General features: G+C 35.7%; 1 protein-coding gene and 1 pseudogene across 1 annotated transcript; both read right to left on the bottom strand.

Annotated features, from left to right (window-relative positions):
* Positions 1–2,666: 2,666 nt before the first annotated feature.
* LOC120347096 (caspase-2-like) lies at positions 2,667–9,279 on the bottom strand. The gene is made up of 8 exons (XM_039416937.2): positions 9,094–9,279; positions 7,870–8,574; positions 6,994–7,107; positions 6,657–6,764; positions 6,104–6,274; positions 5,571–5,648; positions 4,690–4,863; positions 2,667–3,858 (listed from the first exon to the last, which is right to left on the bottom strand). Exons 1-8 carry the CDS (start codon positions 9,250–9,252, stop codon positions 3,667–3,669), a joined length of 1,701 nt encoding a protein of 566 aa, XP_039272871.2. The 5' UTR covers positions 9,253–9,279; the 3' UTR covers positions 2,667–3,666.
* A 40-nt stretch (positions 9,280–9,319) lies between these two features.
* On the bottom strand, positions 9,320–12,117 carry LOC120347095 (acyl-CoA dehydrogenase family member 11 pseudogene; annotated as a pseudogene).
* Positions 12,118–12,582: the final 465 nt, after the last annotated feature.

Raw genomic sequence — 12,582 nt, 5'->3', positions numbered from 1 at the left:
GTGCGGGATCCATGTTTTAACACTAGTGTCCGACCGGAATGGTTTTCGACCAATATCCTCCCCGTCATCCTGAAACATAACTGACACAGTGTCATGACTTCCACCTAGTCCGGAGAGATTCGCTTCATCATGGTCGAAGTTATCAAAAGCAGCTACTGTAAACATTGATTTGTCAAAGTTGCTCGGAAAAGGGACTTTGTCTGAGCCACTCTCAACAATGAATGAAGCCGTGTCGTTTTGGTGACGCATAAGCTCATCATAACTGCTACACAAGCCAAATCGATTGAAGCTAGTTATAGGGGTTGCACTTTTACAAGCATCATATATCGCTTGGCTATTCATAATATGGAGGGGAGTTCTTCGTCTACCACGATGTAAATCATAATACATAACATGGAACAGACAATGCATTTGTCTAAATCGATACTCCGAAATGCCTCTGTTATCATCACTTGGCCTACCATCTTCATCATCTAGAAATTGGGGACCTGCAGAAAACTCTGCTGCATTAAAATTAAATAAAGTAGCCAAGAATGTAAGTAGTGGTTCGGGAACTTGTACGGCATCCCACGCTGTTTTCAGGTCACTTGCGTCACAGAATCTGTCTTGCAGATCAAAGTCTACTTCTAACAACGACTGTCTGATCATTCGCGCACACTCCCGAATAGGATCACTTGACCGGATAATTTCTGCCATGTCCTCAGTTTTAACTTCTTTGCTAAAGATTAATTCTGACTTGTTCATTTGCCTTGGCCTTGTGAAGCTGACGCTATTGCCAAAGTGGTTTAGTAGGAGAATTTTCACCTCTCTGTTATTAATACAACCTTCGGCATAATATCTGTTCATTTGATCCCTAACATAGCTTAGTTCGTAACCTTCGCCATTTTCAAAACCTTTTCCAATGTCGCTAACAATTTTTTTCCATGCTTCCTTCTTCCAGTTACTCTCTTTATGAACAATTTTATTGTCTACAATTCGCTCATATTCGATAAGATACCTATTAATGCACTGTTTATGGCAGTATAAATCTGCACCAAAAACTGCATGTATGTCTTGCAAATCACAAGTTCTGGTATAAACGTCATCCTGATTAAATACTGTGGCCCGAAGAAATTTCATTGCTCGATTCAACTCGGATATTCGATATTTTTCATAAACACCTTGATGTTTAACATACCCGCACACAACGCAGTTTTTCTCATAAATGGCTCTGTTGAAACTTGGCCTGGGCCGTGGTAGACTACCTGAACGTCGAGAACGCGTAGATCAGCTGATGTGCTTTTTAAAATCCTTCCAAGATGAGATTTCATCGTGTATGCTTTGTAGCATGAGTTACTCATATGATAGACAAGTTTAATCTGACCAACAACTTTCAGTCGCTTGCTTACAACGTCATCTCTAATTAATCCTGCATCCCATACCCGTTTACGGCCATTTTCGGTTCCTACTATTTTCTCAGTAGAAGTCTCTTGGCGGATTATACATTTTGAATCATCTCCTAGGACGGTCTGCTCAACAACTCCTGTAGACAGATGCACGGGGTTCCTGCTGGTCGCCATGTTTTCCCTAACTGAAGTCAAAAAACAGTTGCCAGAAAAAATGTGCATATTACAAAGTTAAATGGAATCGCGTTGGAATTTCGTGATCTTTTGACCCCTGGTAACCTCGGTTGAACTCGTATCACCCCCAAAAAATAATTGGGATGAAATAGCATGCCAAGGAGAATAATTTGTGCAATGTGCAAGATTGTTAGAAAAAAAAACTACGAAGATAATGGACATTCTATTTTTCCTACCCCTAATGTATTGGTCGAAATGTATGGGCCGTTACGCAAGATATAAATTCGGATTTCTCGCTAATTGCCGGGTTTCAGGCATGGTAACCAGTGGCGTAGCAAGACTCCCGTGGGCCCCCCCCCCCGCAAAAATATTTCGTTGAAATGACCCCAAAAACTCTCGGACATTAGCTATAACAACGCTTTTTTTTATTTCGTCAAAAAGCATAACATGTCGCTATTGAAAGGCAATGGTAACCTAAAATTTGCCGTTTATCTTGGTTACTTTAATTTGCTTTCGACATCATTCTGAGAGCCTTCGTAATTTTGCCGGTGCGATCAAACAACAAGACGCCGAAAATCGACGATTCTCTGGCATTGTTACGTAACAAAACGATTTGAGCAGAACTATTATCAACGTTATAAGTATAATGTGTGCATTACTGGTTTTGTAATGCAACTTTAGGTTTTGCAGCTCAAATTTCTGAATTCTAACCGCTTGGGCCCCTTTGCGCTGTGGGCCCTCCCGCGGGGGTGGATGCTACGCCACTGATGGTAACCAAGGTTATTTGATACGGGTAGTGACCCTCTTCAAAATTCCAGACCTAAATCTCGGGTACAACTTTTGCACACGAGATCGGCCACAGCGGATGCATTGAAAATATCAAAGCAATAGGTCCAAAAGAACAACATAACAATCAGTATGTCCACTTGCGTCTAATAAGCATCCCAAGTGTATCAAGAACACTGGACTTTCCGTAAATGTGATTTAAAAACTTTGAAATTGAAATAACCAAACACTGCGTTCTTCTCAACATACCTGGTCTTCAAACTATTGTTTTGTTACATTTATTTCATCTCTTCATCACTCCCATTGACATGATGCACAATATTATTGAAAATTTTTTATTACAACAAAACATCAAGGGGAAAATAAAAGGAATGAGCAAGCATCATATTTACCCAAAATCAACGACAACCAAACTTTTGTATGAAGTTATATTGAACTAGATTCTTTGTTATGTTCTAACCAAAGACAAAATGGTTTGGCATTTTCATATTTGTCCTCCAGCAGCTTTTGATCAATAGGTATGACTATTTCATCTTTAAAAATTAACGAATTTTTATAACAAATCAATCAGTGAAAAATAGGTATATCTGTGTTACAAAGCCATCCCATTGTTCTCATTTCAACACAGAAAGTTGATAAAATAGAGATTGCAAGTATTTTTGCTTGGGGTGAGGGTAATGATACATGTATCACATGCTATTTTCTACAAAAATGTTACCAAATTACCAACCATTTCTTGACGTACTAGATACACCAATTTAATTAATAAATCAAAAAAATCCATCAGTTTAAGGGCAAAGGTGAATATAAAAAAGGAACACTTGCACATAAAGTAGATCACACATAACAAAAAATAACATAAAGCACAATTTTTTGAGAAGGCAGTTCTGGTTGTGGAATAGATTGACTAGAATAGATAGATTAATATAGCAATGGATGCTAATTCAAAGTGACTAAAATGATTGTTTCAAACAGAGCAAAAAACTAATACAAAATAACAAACAAGACAACAATACAACAAGAGGACAGCATATATTAAAAAATTGCAAACAATTTGAAAGCAGGAAATCTCACTGAAAATTTATTATGAAGTTTTGAAAATGTTTGTACGTGAAATTGAGTTACATTTCGCACAATGCTAAATAAGCTAACATATATGCTACATGAAAATCTCCGTGGGCCACACAATCAATTCTGAGTTTCCGTTATATGTAAAAACCAATGTATTAACACCAAAATCGTATCAAAACATTTTGAATAGCAGTAAGCTGTAAGACCAAGTAAAAATCACAGTGTCCCTATTTAATTTCAGTGAAAATTTTTATGACATCTGCTTCAAATAAATTCCGGGAAAAAAGTATAGCGGCTTACAAAGGCAAGATGTGAATTCAGACATTTCTTTACACCTGTGGAAATCAGAATCTGGGCTCCATCCTTCACGACTCATAACGTGATTGTTGGTCATTGTCATGATTTCCAGCAAACTTTTGTCTTTTGCATGATGAGCAACAATCTGAATCAAAATTTGCATTTTAGTTTAACTAGAAATAGTACTCTTTCTCTATCTTACAATCAGATTTCTTATTACATCATATGAAATTGTTACTTTTTACCAGTAAGTGAAACAATTGGTTGAAGTTAGTAATAGCAACAATCACCATTCACCACTACACTACCACAGTAACGATCCAAGTTGGTTGATTGAAGGATTTAGAGAAGATAATGAAATCCTCTTACAAAAAACTCAAACGACGGGACACACCCCACAAGGGAGGTATAGACAATGTTTTGACGGAGCATGAAACAAATGGAAAATAAATATATTGGTTATATTTGATCTTGCCCACCTGGCCACCTTATTTAGGATATTTACATATCTATATTTTAGATATTTACGTTCCATAGATGTGTTTTTAACGTGATTTTTGATAGAACATGATTTCGACTTACTATCGGATATTAGTAAATTATATTTAGCTAGGTTATAGATATTTGGAGATGGGGTGCGAAACCTCACAAATTCTGAAAAGGGAGGCTTAAAAAGTTTGAGAACCACTGTTCTTGACACAGATCTTGCATTGATTTGAACGATTGATTGCCTATTTAAATTCAGGTAATTACATGATTTTTAACTTTGGGATCACACTACATCAAACAAAATTATGTCAGAATGCATATCGATGTCCATCAGTATCTGCCATCGCTTGCTATCAGTATCTGCCCCATTAGTTGCACAGTGGTTCCAAGCATTTCTGCGCGACCCGTTACTTTGCTCAGAGATCAGTTTCTGCAACCTTTGACCTTGCTTTGAGGAAATACTCTTACAAGAAAAAAGATCCCTAACCTGAATGAAAGCTTGTATAAACCAGCTTCCTTGCTCTGTATTTCTCATTGCAGCATATCCCGGTACAGTGGCATAAGCAACAAGACAATCTGACATTGTAGGCAGTTTGCTCTTTATATTGTTATTATTGGTATCCAGGAGTTTTCTCTTTGCTGATTTTCCATGACTTTGACCCTGTAATCAAATTTATCATGGTTTATGTAGAAAACATTCTAAGATAGACACCATTATGGAAATACGCAGGCCCTCCAGGCAAAGTTCATAATGGCTAGCCCAACTTTTTTCGCTGAATTCTTTCATCAGACTATTTTGGAACTCTTTATTCCTTCCTGACTATGCGGAAAAAAAAAATTCATTTGTTCAAACTTTAATGAATTCTCCTAGCTAGTGTTATCAAGTCAAAATCCCCGTTATTGTACAGTTTAAGTAGTTTATAATAACGTGTGTATAAATAGGTAGCCTATTATAGTAATAATAAATACCTAAGAATATTAATAATACCACAGCAAATACAAAGCAAACTTCATCTACAAAAACGACAAAATTTCTTCTCGGAAGAGAAACGTGGCACTAGAATGTAGAGACAAAACCTAGTGTTTTCTTCATAATTGATAAAAACAAACATGTATTTTGCCTCTTTATAGATTAAATATTGCTAAGAGTAGTACAATTTGTTCAAAGTGGAAATAACAAAGCACACCGAGCAGCAACTGACTTAAAAAAATTTGCTAATTTTCAAATGCCATTCCGATCAATAGTTTCACAGTACTTAAACACAAACACAGCGTATGTTCCAATTCGGTGCGGCAGTTTTGCAAGCCTTGGTCACAACTCACAACATACATACAGTCTTGTTTGAAAACATGATAACATATTCATACTTTTTTATTCGCAGGCCCATCTAGTTGATCAGTTCCCTTGTCAGGTTGGTCACCACGACATGCTTGTACCAGAAACACCTGGAGTAATTAATTAAGAAATATGTGAGAAATAAAAACTCATTCACTTATCTGCAGGCCTATAAAGTCAAAAGACTTTTTTCAATTGAATGAAATGAAAAACTTGATTTTAAAAGTTGTTATACTGAGAAGTGTAATAGGTACTCCCGAAGTATGTGAACCAAAATGGCGGACTCCGGAACGTAGTATGTGTACGAGGTTAGGGTTAGGCTATAATTTTATTCCAATTTTCCTTATTCGAGTTCTATTAAGAGTTCAGGGACCAACAAAGTAACTTCTGTACCTGAAATTATGGCCTAACCCTAACCTGGTATGCATAGTACGTTCCAATGTCCGTCATCTTAGTTCACATACGGGAGTACTGTATAATATTATAATTATTACAGCTGGAGTCTTTTTTATTGCTTTTATAAAATATCGAATTGACATAACTTGATAATCAGTTAGAAGCATACCTTGGGTTTATTTTGCAGATGAGGACATTTCTCATTTGAAAACAGATCATAAACATCAGGAAGACTGACTGCCTTTCCATCTCTTCCAAATATAATACCATCTTGACCATGACTCATTAGAACAATAAAACAGCTTTCGAATTCTGCTAGTTTGGCCCAGGATGAAAAATTCTAAATCACATTGAGTTTATTTGGTATGGTACAACAGACACTATCGATGATAAAATATTAAACAAATAGATTCATATTAGAATAGAATTTTTTTATATTTATCCAGAGGGAGAGCAAACTCAACAGTTATTAGTCCAGGTTTGGTATAATGGCTAAGGTTAATGACAGTTACATAAACCATTGTGCTTGAATAAGGACAATGCAATCTTTGGCAAATAACCATGCCATGATCTGAACTTCCGATCTAAACAAGGTAATCAGTGATTTATTAGATTCAGCAAACCATGCTTTAAAACAGTGATAGATCTTTCTTCTTCATTTGACATTTGTAAAAAATTCATATCAAATCAGTTCATTATAAATCGGAATAGGGTTCCATTACCTTCAAGGTGTTCCAAATTTCAGCAGCTGTCCCATTTTTTAATTGGTAATTTTCATATGAAAGTTGCTGGAACATAAGTTCTAATCTAGCACAGTCTCTCTCGCCACCCTAAAAACATTCAATTTCACTTGTAAATCGTGAAATACGATTTTCAGGATAAAATATTTTTATTGATTCCAGAAAAAAGCTAAGATAAAAGAGCAAATGTTTATAATCTGATATTCACAGACTACATATTACCTTATTATGAGTTACTACTGCCTTACAATTATGTTAAACACAAAACTGCAAGCCTACAATAAATTTACTGCCATTTTTGATGTAGTTGAATACTCACAAGTCGATCGTCCAGGCAAGCTACAGGTTCAAACTCAGTAACACTAATGAGTAAGGTGATACCTTTGCATAATTTGAACAGTGGATAGCTGTCATTCATCCGACTTCGAAGAAACTATACAAACAAAAAAATAAGGCATGATATAATGAAATCAGCAACAATATTTCTGTGATCCCAGTAGTGTAAGTGAGTACAAACTATTGTATGTAAAATAGGAGAATTCAGCCATTACAGCCAAGTGTAAGTATTGCATATATGACAACATCAGTTTTTTTTCAAAAAGTCAACACTTGGAAGAAAATTAAAAACGGTCTTATATGAACCTATTAAATAGCGATACTTTCTTGCCCCACAAATTCAAATTTTAGCGAAATAAGAATTTCATATTTACTTCCTGGTACTGGAATAGCTAGCTGCTATGCGTATCCCACATGCATGAATGCCTTTGGAGAAAAAGAGAAACAGGCTGTGCACCTACTATAGCTGACATGGGCAAACTACGGCCCGCTAGATAATTCAATCTGGCCCGCCTGATACTGCCACAATCAATTTTGATGTTTTAGCAAAAAAATAGCTTGAGAAATTTATTAAGATTGGGATTAAATTTATTTTTAGCACGAGGCTTATTGTTTTCCATATTTGCTTTTGTTACACTGTAAATATTGTTCATAAAATGTAACATTTACTGCCACACTTACATGGCCCGCCAGTCTAGGTGGGCAAAATTTTTGGCCCGTGGTCCAAAAACCTTGCCCACCCCTGTACTATAGAGTCCAGCGTTCCTTTTAAACACAATCATTTCCCTAAGATTTGTAGAAGTACTCCAGACAATGTGGTGCTCTCAGTGCATAAGTATTTAAAAAAAATTCAATTCACCTCGAGTGATGTAGGACGCACTTTGACATTATCCCACGCTGGAGCATCACTTACGACTGGTTGCAGCGGTATGATTTGATGTTGTAAGGTATGATTGGGTTGGGAAATTGTACAAGAAATATGATTGTTATTGGCAGGAGAAAGGTTATGATTGTTTCGTGTAAGCCCAGCAGTTGAACGAAGATTCTCAATAGATGAATTTGAACGAAGAGAATCCAAATTGGAATGATTGTGTGGAACAAATTTCCGTTTTGCGCTAAACGACGGTGATGTATCATTTGAAATAACACTGATGTCCATGTGTTCTACAGGTGTCAGTTGATTCTGGGTAACAGGAATGCCTGGAGATCTTGATTGTCCAACAGTATTTGGTGAACACTCCGTCAAAACAGGACGGGGAGATGGTACAATCTTGCACGATTTTGGAGTAGTATTGCTAATTGAACTAATCTCAAAACTTGAGTCAAAAATCTGATGTGGAGAACCCTTGGTAGGGGTGGATTCAGCAAATGAAAAGGATGATGGTTGCATATCAGTAGCAGATGGAAATTCATTCATGTTTCCTATGTTATTATTTAATCTGGTGGATTGAAGCGATGGACATAGAATTTGAGCAAGATGTCCTTGGCCCGTTTCATGCAATGCTTGAATGAAGAAACTGAATGCAAGTGGTCCTCGTGTTGGTAACTTGGTGAGGAATGCAACCTTTTAAAAATAAATTTTAATATTAATAAACTTTTTAGATAAATGATAATAAAGCTATTATTTACTTTCTAAGAATTGTTGAATATTACAATTTTGGATGGTACACCAGAAATACCGGAGAGTAAGATAATTCAATAGCATATATGAATAGAGAAATAGAATAAAAAATCCATTCTTTATATCAAGACCAATTTATTCGGGAACCTGAAGAAATGAATTCACAATTTATTTCGCAGTTTGGAAAAAAATTTGATATTAGAGTGAGATATCAGAAAATTCAATTGAAAATTTTTTAATTACTATAAGTAGGTAGCCTATATATATTGTTATTGAAGATTTTTGCAATAATTGTGTCATTATAATTCCCTAGCAGGTGTCTATGATAAGAAATAAATCATGGTACAAGCCAGCTTAATCATGCCAAAAAAAGGCTTTATTTCATGTGAAATATTGACAAATAAACAATCTTAAATAAGGTTCAATCTTAAAATGAAAAAATATCATAAAAATTCTATTCACATTCTTTTCAAAGGTTGACTTTTTCGACGAAATAACTTCAACCATATGATCTGACAAAATATCTTCCGCAAAAAGAATTTGACAAATCTCATCGATACATAAATCCTTTGCCAAGGTCATACGGTGACGTTGCAGTAACTTCCTGTGTTCAGCTTCCATGGTAGCGAATTATAAGGTATATACAAGAATCACCTATGCTAACCAATGAGCCAAGCTCGCACAAACATCTGAAAAACACAATCAAATTTTGAAAATAATTGCACATAATTATGATAATACATAAATATCGATTGAAAGCATTAGCAGCCCCTGCTATAACTACAGTTGTGGCTCAAAATTACAGTGTCACAAAAGTCACCATGTCTTCTGATAATAAATTATGGTACTTTGCTAATAGTGAGGTGGGAGTCAGACAAACGCCAAACATCCTGGATTTGGAAAATTAAAAAAGATAGACTTAGCAATATATAAACACAAGCACAAAATTCTATATCTACAGATGTAAGTATTCATGACGGGATTGCATTTGATATCTATGTACTGCATATAGGAAAACCATTTAACATTAACACGATATAACAAAAATAAATTTTAGGTTACAAATTTTAATTTCATATATTATATAACATAAAATTTCTTAATTGATTTCGATTTTTAAGCAATGACAAGTTATCCATTAAAACATATTAGATTTGATCAAATTTAAAGTTTAGCTTTTTTCATTTGGTCTCTGATTTCTAATTTTGCAAGAGTATCAAGATGAACTTCATCAGGACCATCTGCAAATTGCAATGAACGAGCCCAAGTATACATCGCAGCTAAAGGGAAGTCCTGTGATACGCCAGCCGCACCATGAATTTGAATTGTTTTGTCAACTACATCTTTGAAGACTTTTATCGCAGCAACCTTGATCATAGCAATTTGTTTTCTAGCAGCTTTTGCTCCGTTAGTATCAATCGTTAAGGCAGTGTGCAAGACCAGTAATCTTGCTTGTTCAATGCCGATTCGACATTGTGCAAGATGGTGTTGATTAACTTGATGTTCAATAAGTTTCTTTCCAAATGTAGTTCGTTGTAATCCACGTGCAACATACATTTCTAAGCAACGTTCTGCCGCACCAATTGATCTCATACAATGATGAATTCGGCCAGGCCCCAGACGACCTTGAGCAATCTCAAATCCACGACCTTCACCCAAAATCAAATTACATTTGGGAACTCTAACGTTATCAAAATCAACTTCCATATGTCCATGGGGATAATCTTCAAATCCAAACACACACATTGGTCTTAGGACCTTAACACCAGGTAAATCAAATGGTACAACAATCATGCTATGTTGAGCATGTTTTCCAAATTCCGATTGCTCAGTACGACCCATCACAATACCAATTTTACATCGAGGATCACCAGCTCCGCTACTCCACCATTTTCTGCCGTTAACAATGTAAAAATCACCATCAGGAATGATTGACAAGGCCATATTAGTTGCGTCGCTCGAAGCAACAGCAGGCTCTGTCATACAAAATGCTGATCTGATCTCTCCTTCCAACAAAGGTTGCAGGAAAGTCTTTTTCTGGTAATCATCTCCATAAAGGTGAAGCACTTCCATATTTCCAGTGTCAGGAGCACTGCAGTTGAAAACTTCCGATGCAAAGACATACTTTCCGAGTTGTTCAGCAATGTGAGCATAGTCAACATTACTCAAGCCACTTATACCTGGTAAAAATAAGTTCCATAAACCGTCCGCCTTCGCTTTTGCTTTTAGTTCCTCCACAATTGGAACAACACACCATTTGTTGTCAGCTTTTTCTAAAAATTCATAATACACTTTTTCATTGGGAATTATTTGATTTTGAATAAAATCATTAACTTTATCCAGCACTGATTTTCCTTTCGTTGAAGGAGATAGCACTATTGAATTAGTTCCAGATTTGTTGGAATCATCTTTCCAACCTTGTTTTGCTATTTGCAGTCCATGTGCAGCAAGAGGTTGAATTGTGTAACCGTACAGCTCTGCAGTTTTTTGGCTTGAGTTGCCTTGCAAGAATCGAGTATAAACACCTTGAACAATTGAAGCCATTCTGAAGCAAGATAAAGCTACAAAAAAATTCCAATTTTGTGGTGGTGACGTGATCTTTCGAAGCTTACAGTAATGATCAACAATCTCCCTCTCAGCAATTACAGAGGCAGTATCTAAATTACCATAAATATGTTTGAATTGTGGAGGTAGATGAAAGATCATCATACAAAAATAAGCTAGATCAGTCAGAGGATGTCCGAGTGTGGATAACTCCCAGTCCAAAATACATCTAACACGACTTTCCAAAGGATGAAACATAATATTGTGTGAAGAGTAATCACCATGAACAATTGATACTCTATCAGGTTCAGGAGGAAGGTTATTTCTCAACCAACCAGCAAGCTGGTTCATTTCTGGAATATCTCTTTGTTTTGCTACTTCATATTGTCGAGAAAACGTTTTAACTTGCCTTTCACAAAATGATGTTTTTTTCCCATAATCTCCAAGGCCAATTTCATCGGGATCAACTGAATGCAGTTGGGCAAGTGTTTCTACAGCAGAAAATAAGCATTCTCTCGTGCTATTTTTATCTTTGCCAGGAAGGCCATCAAAATGAATTCTACCCTCCACAAAATCCATAATCAAAAAATCAGTTCCCAAAATGTCAGAATCAGTGCAGTGAGCTAAAACTTGAGGAACAGGAAAGCCTGTGGAATGGAGCGCTTTCATTACTCTATACTCTCTACCAACTTGGTGGGCTCCAGGCAAAAGTTTGCCATCAGGTTTCTTTCTCAAAACTAAATCCCTCTGCCCGATCTTTAAATGAAATGTTGGATTTGATTGGCCATCTTTAAACTTTTTTACAGACAATGAACCATCAAGTTTACAAGCTTGATTGAGATATAATCTCAGTTTTTCTAAATTCATTCGATGAGCCATTCCATATATCTTGGGAAAATTTACAGTTAAAAAGATAAACTGTGTTTATAACAGTATTACAACATTTCTGTTTAGCAAGAAATAAAATATCCGAAATAAAATATCTGCTGATTAACTTTTCTTTCAGTTTCATAGTCAAATAGATATTTCAAAGATCGTATTGTGTAAGCTAACTTGTTAAATAATCCCTCTTCTTATATTACAATATCTTTGGAACTGTTATGTGTAATCCATCAAATAATTGCTGTAAATAATTAAGGTAAAAATCTATATGCGACCTTTTTTTCTCATGACTCCTGAATGACTTGTTCTAATAGGAAATTTTTCTTTTTTAGGGGTCGGCCAACATAGTTGACCTTGCGGTTTTGCCCGCCCCCTCACGATTATGTTTTACGAATGTTTTTTCCATTTATTGTAATTGTTAAATATTTTTTGATAATATTCGAAAAATAAATCATTATCTCTCTTATAGGCTGATAGAGGGATGTTTCTAGCAAAAAGCTACATAATTTACCAATTTACCAAATA

This window comes from Styela clava, chromosome 11 (assembly GCF_964204865.1).
Source record: "Styela clava chromosome 11, kaStyClav1.hap1.2, whole genome shotgun sequence".
Classification (NCBI taxonomy): Eukaryota; Metazoa; Chordata; class Ascidiacea; order Stolidobranchia; family Styelidae; genus Styela; species Styela clava.
The sequence above is the reverse complement of the archived record's forward strand: the minus strand, read 5'-3'. Positions and strand labels throughout refer to the sequence as shown.